The 14,875-nt window shown below is 38.1% G+C and overlaps 1 protein-coding gene across 6 annotated transcripts in view; it reads right to left on the minus strand.

The window, feature by feature from the left end:
* Nucleotides 1-10,221, minus strand: part of gab1 (GRB2-associated binding protein 1) — a 63,967-nt gene extending 53,746 nt beyond the window's left edge. The window contains exons 1-2 of one of the 6 annotated variants that reach the window (XM_053232354.1): nt 9,568-10,213; nt 9,325-9,435 (exon numbers count right to left, since the gene is read on the minus strand). In XM_053232354.1, coding sequence (XP_053088329.1) covers nt 9,325-9,396 — 72 coding nt within the window. In that variant the 5' untranslated portion in view covers nt 9,397-9,435; nt 9,568-10,213. Of the gene's footprint in view, nt 1-9,324 lie in introns of all 6 variants that reach the window. The other 5 variants (XM_053232355.1, XM_053232358.1, XM_053232357.1 and 2 more) reach the window with 5 other exon arrangements.
* Between the last annotated feature and the right edge of the window lie 4,654 nt (nt 10,222-14,875).

Consider the following 14,875-nt stretch of genomic DNA (forward strand, 5'->3'; position numbering starts at 1 on the left):
CTCAATGCTGTAGCTATAGCGTGAGCTTACTCGTTCTCACCTGCTACACCACACGCACTTACATTTACATTTACGCCATTTGGCAGACGCCCTTATCCAGAACGACGTAGAAAGTCGCTATCTCATTTAGACGACTGAGCAGTTGAGGGTTAAGGGCCTTGCTCAAGGGCCCAGCAGTGGCAGTGCTGAGATTTGAACTCACAACCTTCCAATCAGTAGTCCGACACCTTAACCACTCAGCTTCCAATTCCCCTACACTGCCCCACACTGACCGAGGCGCGAACTGGCTGACGGTAGAACGGTTTTTACTTGGCGGATTAATCCACAAGGATGACAGGCTTTCTTTTCAGAATCAGAAACACACAGCTATGAGGAAAATCTGAATAACCTGAGCAAAATAAAGTTGTCATGCAACTCTCCTGCTGGCACAACACAATCACCGTGTGGTTAAACGTATAGAAAGAAAGAAACAAACAAACAAACAGACAAACAAACAAAGATGTTAGCCAGACTCGAATAATATCTCATAGTCCAAACGTTGGCCAACCACTTGCTGACTTTTTGTCAAGAGCACAAACAATGCCCTACATTAAAAGCCAATGTTGAAGAGTATAATGATTATGAACTTTTTTGCATTAGTCTGTGTTAATGCACTTAACAAGCTAACTAGCTCACTATACGTTATTACATTATGTTTGCTATCACTTTTTAGCCTAGTCATTTGGGTTTCAGGGCAGAACACAGAAATGAGCAGCAGGTTGGAGCTTTTACTTGCTCGATGGGCTTGCAAATAAAAACCCCTTTGTTAAGAGAATCACCTACTAAATCCTAAATTAACCCCTGACTGTAACATGGCCAAAAGCATCTTCTGAATTAGGTCACTTCAATCTGCTTTATCTGGATCTGATCACTGACAAAGATAAATAAATAAAGGAGTAACTCTTCTTCTTTCATGAGCACTCTTACCTGAACTGATCATTTTAAATCAGTTAATCTATGCCAGATGAATTCTTCTCAAACTCAGCATGTCAGTTTTATACTTGGGTGTTAATGACGGGGAAAAAAGAAGGGAAAAAAAAGTCTTGCAAAACCCATCACGAGTGCCTAGGACAATCCAAGTCACTTTACAAGGAAGTGAAAACACATTTCGAAAATCGGTGTGTGTTTTTACGAGCATTCATCCTTTCTGAAGTGTTCCACAACTAAAGCAAACAAATAAGACAAATAAAATCTATCACTTATTACAAAGGATTATTATTAATCATGGAGTTAAAGGTCAGTATCAGCTTAAAATCTCAAGATATAGCTTATGAAATAAAATATATACAGTGAAAGAATATATTATATAAGCAGAAAGAAAGATACAAAAATACAGTCAGAAAGAAAGAAAAATATAGACTGAAGAAAATATCGAAAAAAATATAGAATATAAACAGAAAGAAATAAAGTAGAAAGAAAGCTAGAAAGATACAGACAAGAAAACAGAGTACGAACTGTAAAATATGTAAAACAAAATACAAGAAAATATAAACAGAAAGAACGAAAGGAAGAAAAATATAGATAAGAGACTATAGAGTACAAACTGTAAAATAAACAAAATACAAGAAGATAAACAGAAAGAAATACATGAAGGAAGAAAAATCTAAACAAAAAAATAAAAACTGAAAGAAAAGAAAGTTTAAAAAAAAAGAAAAGAAAAAGATGAAGAGCCAACCTAGAGACTACACCTAATGCAGTAAGTTTTGTGCATGAATACTTGATGCTCATATGTCTTCATTTGTAAGAGACAGTTCATAATTTATTAAGAGGAGAATCCATTTCAAGAGGACTGCTCATCATTTCAGACACAACACAACTTACTGAAATGGAGAGCAGGCGAGAGAGAGAGAGAGAGAGAGAGAGAGAGAGAGAGAGAGAGAAAGAAAGGTTAAGAGAAAAACAGCGTTAATGTGAGCAAAAAGGAAATGAAAGCGATATGGAGAAGAAAGAAGGAAGGAATAAGTACACGTTTGTCTCAGAAGTTAGCTAAGCTGATAAACTTGAGCACAAACGTCAATTTGTTTCTGTTTGCCTTATTTGTTTGAGCTGAGCATTAAGGCATACATGAATCCATTTCCAGCAGATTTAATTAAATCCAACAAAAGTAAATAAACACACTGTAATGAGGAAGACTGAAAGTCATTCCGTGTGTGTGTGTGTGTGTGTGGGGAGTGGAAAAGCGGCAGCTGCACACGCTGCACTACGTGAGTAATGGCAGTGTGAGTAGTGGAGGATGTGAGTGGTTAAGAGCAGCCGGTAGCTCGCTGAGACGCATTAAGGGGAAAGAGGAATTCTCTATTAAGATGGCTACAGCTGCAGCCTGTTGAAGGTTTACACACATGCAGAAATTTTCCTCCTTTCTCTCACCACGATCAGCCCCTCTTTCCCTGGTGCGTCGTGGGAAAGTGGAACAGCAGAGCTTTATGTCAAGTTCCCTTATGGCACATGAGTGTAGCCCACAAATTTTTTTGTTTTAAAATACATCAAAGACACACGAGAGAGAGCACACTCAGCCACTGGGGCTATGACATATGACATACACATGGTCTGTAAAAGATGTACAAAGAGTTCTCGTGAAGAACAAGCTTCATGTCAATGAAACTCCTGCTCTGTTTACTGGCTGGGTCATCTCTATTGATTTTCTTTTTAAATCTTCTCTTCCATGTGTTTATGTTAGCGATGACCAGGATCAGGGTGAACCAATCAGAAATTCATTAGTTAGCCCACCGGGCAAGTAAAAAAGCTAACATACTGCTCATTCCCATGTTCTGATGCCATGAATCCTAAATGACTAGGCTTAAAAAGTGGCAGCTATATATAAAATAACATATGACAAGCTAGTTAGCTACATCAATTACATGCATTACTACAGACGGAGAGAAACACACAAGTTCATGATCATCCTCCTCTTCTAACAAACTTTCAAATATCCCTCCTGTCACAGGGATGAATTTGTGTTTATGTTTTAAAATTGTAGTTGTGCAGATCCGTTCATGCATGAAGCCCACAAAATATATATATATATATATATACACACACACACATATATATACATATATATATACACACACAAACACATAATTTTTTTTTTTTCCCTTTCCCCGAATATTTGCGACTTCAACAAAATGACAGCAAGCATTTGCAAATGTTTCAGCTATGAGTTGTAGTGTTCTGTCCTCACACTGTATATAAAACAATTTGAGGTCCAGCAAGTGTCTTCAATTTCTCCTGATTTGTTGAAATGAAAAACATAGAAAGGAAACAAAATATAAAAAAATATAAACAGAAAGAAATTAATGCAAGGTGACTGCTCCTTAGGAGGAAAATTACTTGATGGCTTTTCCTTTTTCCTTGTGTTCGACTGGAGGTTGCAACTTGTAATTCCCAACCTCCAACTAGGAAAAGCTAAAGAAAGACCCTCAACTTGAAATTTCTACTCATCAACTTGGGGTATAGTCATCTCAGCTACAAGTTTCTTCTCTTGTTTAACATCAGCCAGACAGTTCCTCGTGTGTGGTGCAGCATTATGTTTAAACAGAGCTACATTTCTAAATCTACTTCTCCACCTGCCAACTGTGGAAAAAAAAACTAATCGTCTGGACACAAAAGCTGCTTGTCCCAGGAGTTCTGGCTATTGAATTGTCCACCTCTGAGTATAAATGACAGATATGAGAACAGTCCCATAAGACATTTCCAATCTTACAAATCCTCTTGATGGAAACAAGGCGTGTAAATAAGAAATGGAGTGAACGGGACAGCAGCATTAACTTTCCCAAAATAAGCTGATCAGCATTTCTGTAATATAAATATCATGTTTAAAAATGATTGCGCATATCCATTAGAGAACCTGACATGATGGAATCCATTTTAGTCTTGCATGTACAGGAATGAAGGGTTAATAACCGGACTCAAACTAAATAAAAGTGGAAATTGATACTGTGCTGAAGTCTCAGAGAGGCTGATCACTTCTGGCCACACACAAACCTGCATGTCAGCTTGTCAGGTTTCACTGCCTCTCCCTGGGCTTAGAGGAGGCTCTGGGGATGACGGTATGAAAAAGAGGAAGTTTCAAAACAGAAAGATAAGCGCTGGATGGAAACAATGAATGAGATGGGGGGGGGGGGTGTTTTTTATTATTATTATTATCGTTAGTCTCTAGTAAGAGTCACAACTCTAAATTTAGAGGATGTCATGTTTGGAGTGTTGAAAAATCCCACACTTTAGCAAGCTGTAAAAGTAAAGTGAGCGGCCTTCGACAATCCTATATCACCGATAGAAAGCAACGAGAGTTGCCATGGCTGCATGCTGTGTGTGTGTGTGTGTGTGTGTGTGTGTGTGTATGTGTGTGTATGTGTGTGAGAAAGTCCATATTGAAGCGGTGAGCACGCACTTTGAGCCCTGTGCTGAACACTGAATGCTGAGCGCTTCCATTGAGCAGCACACAGAAAGTCAGCTGAACAGCCGCGCTCTTGATTCGCCGCCAAACAGCCAGGAACACAGCAGACTTTTGACCCTCGCTGCTCAAAGCTCAGCTCTGCACTGCTCTGCTCGGCACAGCTTGAAGCAGTAGGGCTGGGAATTTGGGCTCGGTGCCCACACTAAAACATTCTCATGTCAGGCCTGCATATTATATTTCTGTCTAGAGGAGGAAGCTATTGGTTTGGAGGAAAGAAAAATAAGTTAGTCGGTTTTGGGAATGTTCATATGTTACAGTTACTATTTATTAACAAAACCACAAACTGTTTGATAAAGCTTGTGGAAAAAGTGGGGTTCATGATAGTCCCTTTGCACCTCATTTCTCCTGAGTGTACTCATTTCTCAAAAACGGCCTGAACCATAACAAATTCAGATCAAATGAAAATGTCTTGCCAAGCTTCTAGAGCTCCACATCCTTTCTGTGAAATCTAATGTTTTAAAGAAAAAAATAAATGCTGGTCCTTTTTAACCGAATCATCTGTACAGTGTGTGCAGTATTTCCATGCAGTTCAGGAATTCTACAAAAATATTTGTAAACCATGCTCTAAATTTATAAAATTCTTTATAAAAATCCTGTCAGAGGGATGAATTTGTGTTTGTGTTAAAATTGTAGTTGTGCAGATCTGTTCATGCATGAAGCCCACAAAACCTTTGGGAAATTGCAAGTAACTATATATCTATCTATCTATTTTATATACATATACACATATATATATATATATATATATTTCTTCCATTATTGCTCCACTCGAGAAAAACAGCTTCGGAAAGACTGTCTCTCATGTCTGACTCATCTGAAGACCTTTACTCTTACGTCCTAATGGCTGTCATTTTAAATCCGTAATGTATAGCCGTGTGCTTTAAATGTTACTGACTGAATCTGACGATTGCCCTTAGACTTCCACTACAAGTGACGTTCTAGCAACTGTTCTTTGTCAGTACAGGGAAACAAGACAAAATCCACATCCCTGATAATCACACAGGCCACAGAAGGAAAGTGTATTAACTTTTCATTACAGGCCACTGTCAGAATAAGGAATAATCAACGAGGATGTGCTGTGATGTTGCCTGATGCGACGTTGTTGATTATTATGACTATTTTCCAATAACAGCATGCTCTAAAACCTTTTACTCCTCTTATTTATAGTTATGTTCGATGTTATGGAATGTCTCTGAAACAAAGTAGTTCCTGTTGTCATTTACTTTAAACTGAAACTGCAAAGCTATCCGTCCTGAAGACCGTGCCGTGTCTGAAAACTTAAAGTTACACTTTTAACTTTGACTGTTACAAAGCACTGACACTGGAAACTCCTTCCTAAAATATTAAATAAACCTCTCCTCACAGAAACCTTCACCGTATCAACAATTACACATGATTTTGAATTTGTTCACGTGGAGCAGCCGTCATACAAGTCCCAGCGTCAGTTGCTACAGAAACAATAACGAATAGCACAATCATTATATAAACCCGTGAATTTCAGACAGCACTAATGCCACAGAAAAGTGCCACAACAGAAAATTAATCAACGCCTTCTGACCAATCAGAATCAAGAATACAGCAGTGCTGAAAACAGTGGGGTAGTAATCAGAGAGTTCATATGAAGTGCTCGCAATGGGGTAAAGGCCCAGTGTAAGGGAAAACATCCAGAGCTGCTATGCCTGCTGGCACGGGTCATGTGAACTGATCCAGACAAACAACAACAAAAACAAACAAACAACAAGCAGCACCTCCAGTGAAACGGCTGCCCAAAGCTCGAGCTCATGTAAACAAGATGAGTATACATAGTGCTGCAGAAAACATATTCAGAGTAATGAATGTACCCTGATACTTGGGGTGGATAAAAATATATCACGATACTTGAAGACTTTCCATACAGGTTTGCACTGCAGAACAGTAGGGCTGCGTTCACCTGAATTCAATAATATCTACATAAATAAATCATTTAACACTGAAAAAGGAGAAAAAAAAAAATCTGTAATTGCATTTAAATATCACAAAAAATTTTTAGAACATCAGTATCAGCTGCTTCCACTCAGTTTGTAATGTTGATTTAAAAAAATTCAAAAGGGATACCTACAATGTCTCAGAAAAGTGTGATATCATTTATCAGTATCAATATTACATAGTCACATTTCCAAAACCAACATGATACTTAAATATTTTCCATGAGACACATAATCCTAGTATTTCAGTTTCCTTTAAAAATGCCACATTTAATAGGAGAGGTAATAAAAATAAATGTAATTAATTAGCAAAGAAAACAAGTCTTTATTACTGCACAAAAACGCAGAGTTACAATAATCCAAATTCAGCATTCCGAGATAAGTGTATTGTGCAGTATTTTATCATGATATATGAACATCATGTCATAATATTGCCAAGCTCTTAATCTGAATAAACATATTACGCTTCTCGTGCACTAACCAGCCCAAAGACACGCACAGTATTATTATTATTATTATTATTATTATTATTATTATTATGTATTATTAAAACCATTCCTCTTAAATAATGACTAGAAAAAGACAAGTAAACAGTGCTTTCCTGCAGATATCAGTGCAGTTTACAGAGATTAGATAACAGACCCGAAGATTCGAGCAGTTCATGCACAGACGAGATGAAAGAAATCCGGTAAGAAAGCTTGAGCTTGTCGATCAGCAGCGTATTTGGTTATCGCTTAACAGCAAAGTTAGTGCGAGTGATTTCATTACAGGTTGAAGAAGGTGTATTAGGTATGGGGGGAAAAGGGGGAGACGACTACGCCGGATGAACCAAATTATTCGCAACCTGATGATCCGAATGATCCGTGACTCTCTAAGGAAGAAGCTCGGCCGCGGTTTAGGAACGTTCTGTACAAGGGTTTTCACAATTTTTTATGCATGCACAGCGCTGACGCTGGATATTTTTCCTCACTTCTGCTGATACTTATGTCGCAATAAACAATCACATCTGTGAGGTTTGTTGTGGCTTAGGATGAAAAAGAGAAGAAAATGTGCTGTTTCAACACCAGGCTTCAAGATCTGAGCTGAGCACATTGCGGATAAAGGCTCCAGCTTTGGGATCCTTTAGCTTCAAAAGAAAAATCATTTTGGCCCAAGTATAGATATTTTTGCTGATTCGTATGCATTCTGTTCACATAAGAGAATCACAATGATGAGTTTTGTTGTGGTTGAGGATGAAAAGGAGAAGAAACTGTGCCATTTCAACATCAGGCTTCAAAATCTGGGGATAAAACGAGATAAAGGCTCCAGCTTTGGGATACATTTGCTTTCCAAAAAAAAAAAAAAATGTAATTTGGCTCAAATATAGATATTCCTGCTGATTTATACGGATTTTGCTCACACAACAGAATCACAATGATGGGTTTTGTTGCAGTTGAGGACGAATAATAGAGAAAATGTGCTGCTTCAACATCAGGTTTGAGGATTTCAGCTCAGCACTTTGGGATAAATTAGCATTTGAAACGCCCAAACGTTGATATTTCTGCTGACTCGTACACATTCCTACTTGCATAAGGACATCACAATTGTGAGTTTTGTTGTAGCTGAAGATGAATAAGAGTGAAAATGTGCTGGTTCAACATCAGGTTTGAGGATTTGAGCTCAGCACTTTGGGATACATGGGATAAGTCTGATCTAAATTATATATATATATATATATATATATATATATATATATATATATATATATATATATATATATATATATAATGTGTGTGTGTGTGTGTGTGTATGGCCTAACCGTAGATGTTTCTGCTGATTCGTACGCATTCTGCTCGCATAACAGAATCACAAATGTGAGTTTTGTTGAGGTTGAGGATGAATAAGAAAGAAAAATGTGCTGCTTCAACATCAGGTCTGAGGATCAGGTTTAAGAATTTGAGCTCAGCACTTTGGGACAAATTAGTATTTAAAAATAAAATAAAATTTAAAAAAAAAACACACATTTTTGACCAAATATAGATATTTCTGCTGATTCGTACACATTCCTACTACCATAAGAGAATCATAATTGTGAGTTTTGTTGCAGTCGAGGATGAATAAGAAAGAAAAATGTGCTGGTTCAACAGCAGGTCTGAGGATCAGGTTTGAGGATTTGAGCTCAGCACTTTGGGACAAATTAGTATTTAAAACAAGAAAAAAAAAAACACATTTTGGCTCAAACAGAGATATTTCTGCTGATTCGTATGCATTCCTGCTTGCATAACCGACTCACAAGTGTGAGTTTTGTTGAGGTTGAGGATGAATAAGAGAGAAAATGGGCTGCTTCAACATCAGGTTTGAGGATTAGATTTGAGGATCGGGTATGAGGATCAGGTTTGAGGATCGGGTCTGAGGATCGGGTCTGAGGATTTGAGCTTTGCACTTTGGGATAAAGTCTGGCTCAATTTAGCTTTAAAAAAAAAAAAAAAAGTTGGTAGTCTTTCCCACATGAGGTGGTGGAGGAATGAAGTGTACGAATCAAGCTTTTTTTTTTTTTAGTGTCCACCACCACTAAAGAATGCAAGTGTCACTCTAATTATGTGTTTGAGGGAAAAAGCCAGAAAGACAGAAAGACAGCATTGTCCCAGAATAGCAGAAGACTTGTGTTGACAAGTAAACAAGACTGCAACACACCCTGGGCTCGGCTCTGGAGAATGCCATGTCACACTTTTCAACAGTGCATTCATTATAAATGATGATTATTATTAGAAAGCAGCCATTTGCATGTGCGTGTGCATGTGTGCGTGTGTGTGCGTGTGTGTGTGTGTGTGTACTGAAAAGCAAGCGCATTTGAATACAACTGAGATTTTTTTTTCTTCTACTTACATAACGGCGCAACTTTTTTTCCGGCGGAGACTTTCTGAGCCAGCCCGAGCACACCACATCCCCTCCACTCATCTTCCCTCCGTGTCCCAGGCGCTTCTGGAGCCGTGTGATCTGCGGGAAGTGGACAGAGTCGCCGTGTGAGGAGGCGCTGAGGAGAACTACAGTGTAACCCGCTGAGGAGAACTACAGTGTAACCCGCTGAGGAGAATTACACTGTAACCCGCTGAGCTCCAACACACGTACACGAAAATTAGCTTGAGTGGCTCCAGGCGCGTGCACTCCTCCAAACTCCTGCCTGCTAGTCTAACTCCTTTTTCTTTTTCTTTTCGTTTTTCTTCTTGGGGAATAAAAAGAGCCTGTGTCAGTCTAAATGCACCCAGAAAGCGTAGAAACAGCTATTATCCGTGTATAGTGAGCCTCGACACTTGGAAAGTGGGAATAATCCGCTGTTTTTTCTCTTCACGCTCCAAGTTCTTCGACGAAAACGCGCTCGGGGTTTTATTTTTTTGTTTTTTAAACTAAAGCTAAATATCTCCAGCGCTTTTTTCCCTCAGTTTTCCCACACATGGTGGTTTTCTGGAGCTTTCCGAGCTCCAAGCCGCTCTTTTCTCCAACTAGTTGCCCCAGTTTCGTCGACCTTGCCTCCAGTTTCGCTCGGTGACTGCCGCGCATAAACGTCGATACTTTTCCCTCAAAACTCAACCTCCCTCCTTCTGCCTGTGGAGAAGGACAGGGAGACGCCGAGCAAGAAAAAAAAACACAGAAAAAGCCCGAGGAGCAGAGGATTATGGGAAATGGAGTCGACAGGTGCCGCCCTTACAAGCGGCTTCAGGGATTTAGTTTTTCTCTCCACTTATTCTTTGTATCTGTATGAATAAATCCTGCCCACTTTTAACCAACAAAACACAGCATTGTCGTTCACATTGCGATTGTCCTGTGCATTATTGAACTTGTTGCCTGCCACTCTCAGAACTTAAGACTACAATTCCCAGCATGCAGTTAGGCGGGCATCCCGACCATTATATCCTATTAAAAATACCAGGGAGACTCACTATTTTTTTTTTTTTTTCCGGCCTACTGAAGACAATACACCTACAAAATACCTACAGTTTTATACACACACACACACACACACACACACACACACACACACACACACACATATATATATATATATATATATATATATATATATATATATATATATATTAGATTTAATCCTAAAGCAATTTTAACTAATGATTATTCAAAATAATATTTATTAATACTGAAGACATCAAAGAGCTAATACAAGAAAATACATACAGTTATATATATATTAACTAATGATTATTCAAAGATTTTTAAGAAATATAAATAAATAAATAATATTTATTAATGTAATATTTAAGAAATATAAATAAATTGAATAAATATATAAATATCATTGGTATTGTTACTGTTGCTACTACTACTACTATTTAATAATAATAATAATAATAATAATAATAATAATAATAATTCCTTCCTTTATCTTCATTCTCGCTTTATCCTAGTCAGGATCGCAATGGATCCAGAGTCTATCCCGGAGAATGATGGGACAGCAGTCCATCCCAGGGCATTATGTGCACACTCACTCCTAGGGCCAATTTAGTGTAGGCAGTCATGTTTTCGGACAGCGGGAGGAAACCTGAGAACCCTGAGGAAACTCCACACAGGCAGTAACCAGTAACTTGAGCTCAGGATCAAACCCAGGACCCGCTGCGCCACTGTGCCAGCCAGTGAGGATGAGGATGATAATGATGATGATGATTATTATTATTAGTAGTAGTAGTAGTAATATTGTTGTTTGTTTTTTTGTTTAGAGAAAAAGAACTAATTAAAACAAGACTCAAATAATATGCACCCATTTAAATGCAGATGTACCAAAAAAAACCTATAAAAAATCCCTATAAATCTATAAATTCATTGCCCCAACTTCGTGGTGCCATTTGTTTCAGTACAAACCGTAAATCTTACTGAACTGTGTAGCCTAAAAGTGTGTGTGTGTGTGTGTGTTTTTTTTAATGACATACTGTACCAGCTATTTACTGAACAACCTTTAAAAATATATCAATCATAATATCAGTGATTTAGATATATGATAACATGAAATGAGCTATTGTGAATAAAATCCAAACACAAAAGAAATCTCACTTCTATCAGAACCATGTAATGAATCTAATGAAAATATCTGTTCATATTTCCATTTACACAATACAAGGCTTATTATTTTCATCTAATTGTAATATTTGCCTTTCTGATAACATGATAACGAGCTAATCTTCTAACTAATCCCAAAATGTTTACTATGCGCTGTGAACATCCTCACCCACCTCCAGGTTAAGTCAGAATAATGCCGGCCAATCTTGAACCATGTAACATCGATGCTTTATGACATGATACAATGATACAATCATGTTAAACATGTTGTGCAGCTCTGTAACTTTCCTTGTTAGGACACATGGTCTATTGTGTTCGTTTCTATAGAGAAGCGAGGAGCAGCGGTTGAATGTGCCCGAGCCAGTGATGCATGCAGGGATTTGTGTCCATGTGAAACCGGAATGTGTGGAATGCTGTTGTACTGGAAAACGCCTTCTCCAGTCAAGCCTGCTAACAAAGTCTCCTAACTGCTTACTCAGGACTTTCTGAAGCACAGTCCACTCCAACTACCGCTTCGGGACGATGTATGAGTCGTTCAGTCATGAGTCCAATCATCTGTCTGACACGGTTTATAGTGTTGATGATAGATTTGAAGTTGTTGTATTCATGCATTTATTTGTTTGGTTGGTTATTCTGGTTGTTAATTATTGAAAAAAAATAGTGGTACACACATACAAGCAACTTTTCATTTCAAAATGTATAAAAGATTGAACATATGGTGGACTAGAACTGCAGTAAAGCAAACTTTCAGTTGCATTTATAAAAATAAACAAACAAATTAATACTAATACTAATAACTACTACTACTACTACTAATAATAATAATAATAATAATAATAATAATAAATGTAGTGCAATTCTGCATAGATTTGTAATATTATTGTTCACTTTCATTAAGAGTGGCTTTTTTAAATGTCTCCATGAACAAGACTTTCCAAAATTAATGGCCAGAAAAAAACCTACAAACTAAAAAATAATTTTATAGAAATGAGTGGGCTACAAGTGTAAGATATTCAAACAAGATATTTTAAGGATCTAGTTTTGCACATGGTTAACTCATGTAAGAGAGGTGCACCAAAACCAGTGGTACATTACAAGGCAAGTGTGAACATGTAGAAGGAAAAAGATCAACCTGCTGCTGCTGTCCACTCAGAGTGCATGAGTGAAGCATTAGCTGTATATTACGTATGCGATTTTGTGGTCATTAGTCTTGCAGAGTTACAGAAGACCAAGATTTCAAAACCCTGCTCATGTTTTATGTATAACAAACTCCTAACTCCTGAGTGCTCTCCATGACTTTGTCCCATTTTAGAAAAGAATGAGTGTAGAGATACAGAGATTTCTTGTCACCTCCTACTTTGGTTCTGAGACGATGAGAATGTCGTAGGTTAGTGGGAGTGAGCCCAAGTGTCGATGTGTCCTTGTGAAATGGCTGCGAGAGAGAGAGAAAGAGAGAGAGAGAAAGAGAGAGAGAGAGAGAGAGAGAGAGAGAGAGAGAGAGAGAACTGGTGCTCGGCTTTTGAATAATTGAGAGCCATTGATTTTACCAAATGGTCTTGGAGGCAGCACGAGTGGCACTACTCTGCAGCACACGCCGTGCTGTAAAGCTAATGGGTTAAGGGGAGATTTAAGAGCTTAAACGCAGCCCTCTTCTCTCTTTAAAAACCACAAGGCTGATTTTGGTACATTATACACAGGAGCATCTCCATCCCAAAAATGCAGCACTCAGCTTCTATTTAGAGAGAATGAGGAGATTTGAGGGGAAAGCTTTAAACCAGTGGCACTGCACAGCTTCATGATCTGTATGAGAGAGCAGAGACAGACACAGAGACTGAAACAGAGACAGAGAGAGATGCGGGGTGTTGGGTTTGTCTCAGGACGCAGGGCCAACGGCTCAATCAGGATGCTGCCAGAGCTTGATGGATTGCTGGTCTCGCGGTGACTGTGAAAGGGCTCCTAATTCAGCGGTAAAAGCCGGGATAACCCCGATAACATTTGTCTCTGATAATCTGTTTTGCGCCGTGTCTAATGCTCTCTAATGCATTAATGAGCAGTCTTTGGTCTCTAATAGCAGCCATTTGCCAAAACGGACAATTGTTAAACATCTTCTAAGTGGGATGGGCAAAAGCATCAGCTAAATGAACGAAGGAGAAAAAATGTTGCATTTCCATTGATTCGCTTTTATTCTGTAACTGAAAAACCACTCTTATGCAATTGGACATCTTGCATTAATGTTACAGTACTGACTGATCTGAAAATGCTGCAACTCCGTAGTGTTGATATGAAAACAGTACATATTTCCTCCAGAGAATGACAAAAAAATGCATTATGGGAGCATTCTATCTGCATATAAGCATTGCTGACACTTTGCCAAATTCCTTTTCAATTTGCATGTTATTTCAAGCTTAAAACTCAGTGAGCAGAGAAGAACTAAAGGATTAGCAGGAGCTTTTAAATATATTAGTCATAAACGAAGGTGTAGGTGATCTGGACCGGATGCTGTTCTCCATCAGATGCTCCACATCATTAGTACGGCAGATTAGCTTGATTTCTCAAGCGGCTCACGGTCAAAGCACTCGTTCCCACTTCATATTGTTTCTCCAATTATTGCATAATTACACATTAATTATACATGCAATTATAATGTAACTACTATGGATGTCTGCGGTGTTACCGATGGATCACAGCAACACAAATTCTGTAAACACACACGTCTCAACTTCAGTTTTATTTCGTTTAAATTCTCAAGTGTATCTTCACCTTTGAAAGTCTAGCTTTTATGTAAGTCCTGTATAAAATTTGAGTTGTAACATGTTAAACAAAATCAAATCAATTCATTCTTAGAACACTTTTACAGTACCTTCATACCAAATACACACTTACAGTGCATTGCATAAATATTCACCCCCTTGAACTTTTCCACATTGTGTAATGTTACACATTGAAACTGGAATGGATTTAACTGGGATTATGTCATGAATCCACACAAAATAGCCGTTATTGCCAAAATGCCGGAAAATAATATAGATTATTAAGATAGTTTGCAAAATTATTTTCAAATAAAAAAATGGAAAAGTTTGCATAAGTATTCACCCCCTTTGCTGTGAAATGCCTAAAATTAGTTCTGGTGCCTTCAGAAGGCACACGTTGGAGTTGACCAGTGTGCAACTAAAGTGTCATGTGATCTCTATATAAATACACTTGTTCCTTGAAGAATCCAGAGTTTCTTAGAGAACATGCCTAAACAAACAGCGCCATGAAGACCAAGGAGCGATCAGAATGAGTCCAGAACAAAGTCTTGGAAAAGTATCAATCAGGGTTTGGCATTTTTATTATTAAAAAAAAAGAGAGAGAGAGAGAGAGAGAAATA

The sequence above is a fragment of the Pangasianodon hypophthalmus genome, chromosome 3 (genome assembly GCF_027358585.1).
Source record: "Pangasianodon hypophthalmus isolate fPanHyp1 chromosome 3, fPanHyp1.pri, whole genome shotgun sequence".
In the NCBI taxonomy this organism is placed as follows: domain Eukaryota; kingdom Metazoa; phylum Chordata; class Actinopteri; order Siluriformes; family Pangasiidae; genus Pangasianodon; species Pangasianodon hypophthalmus.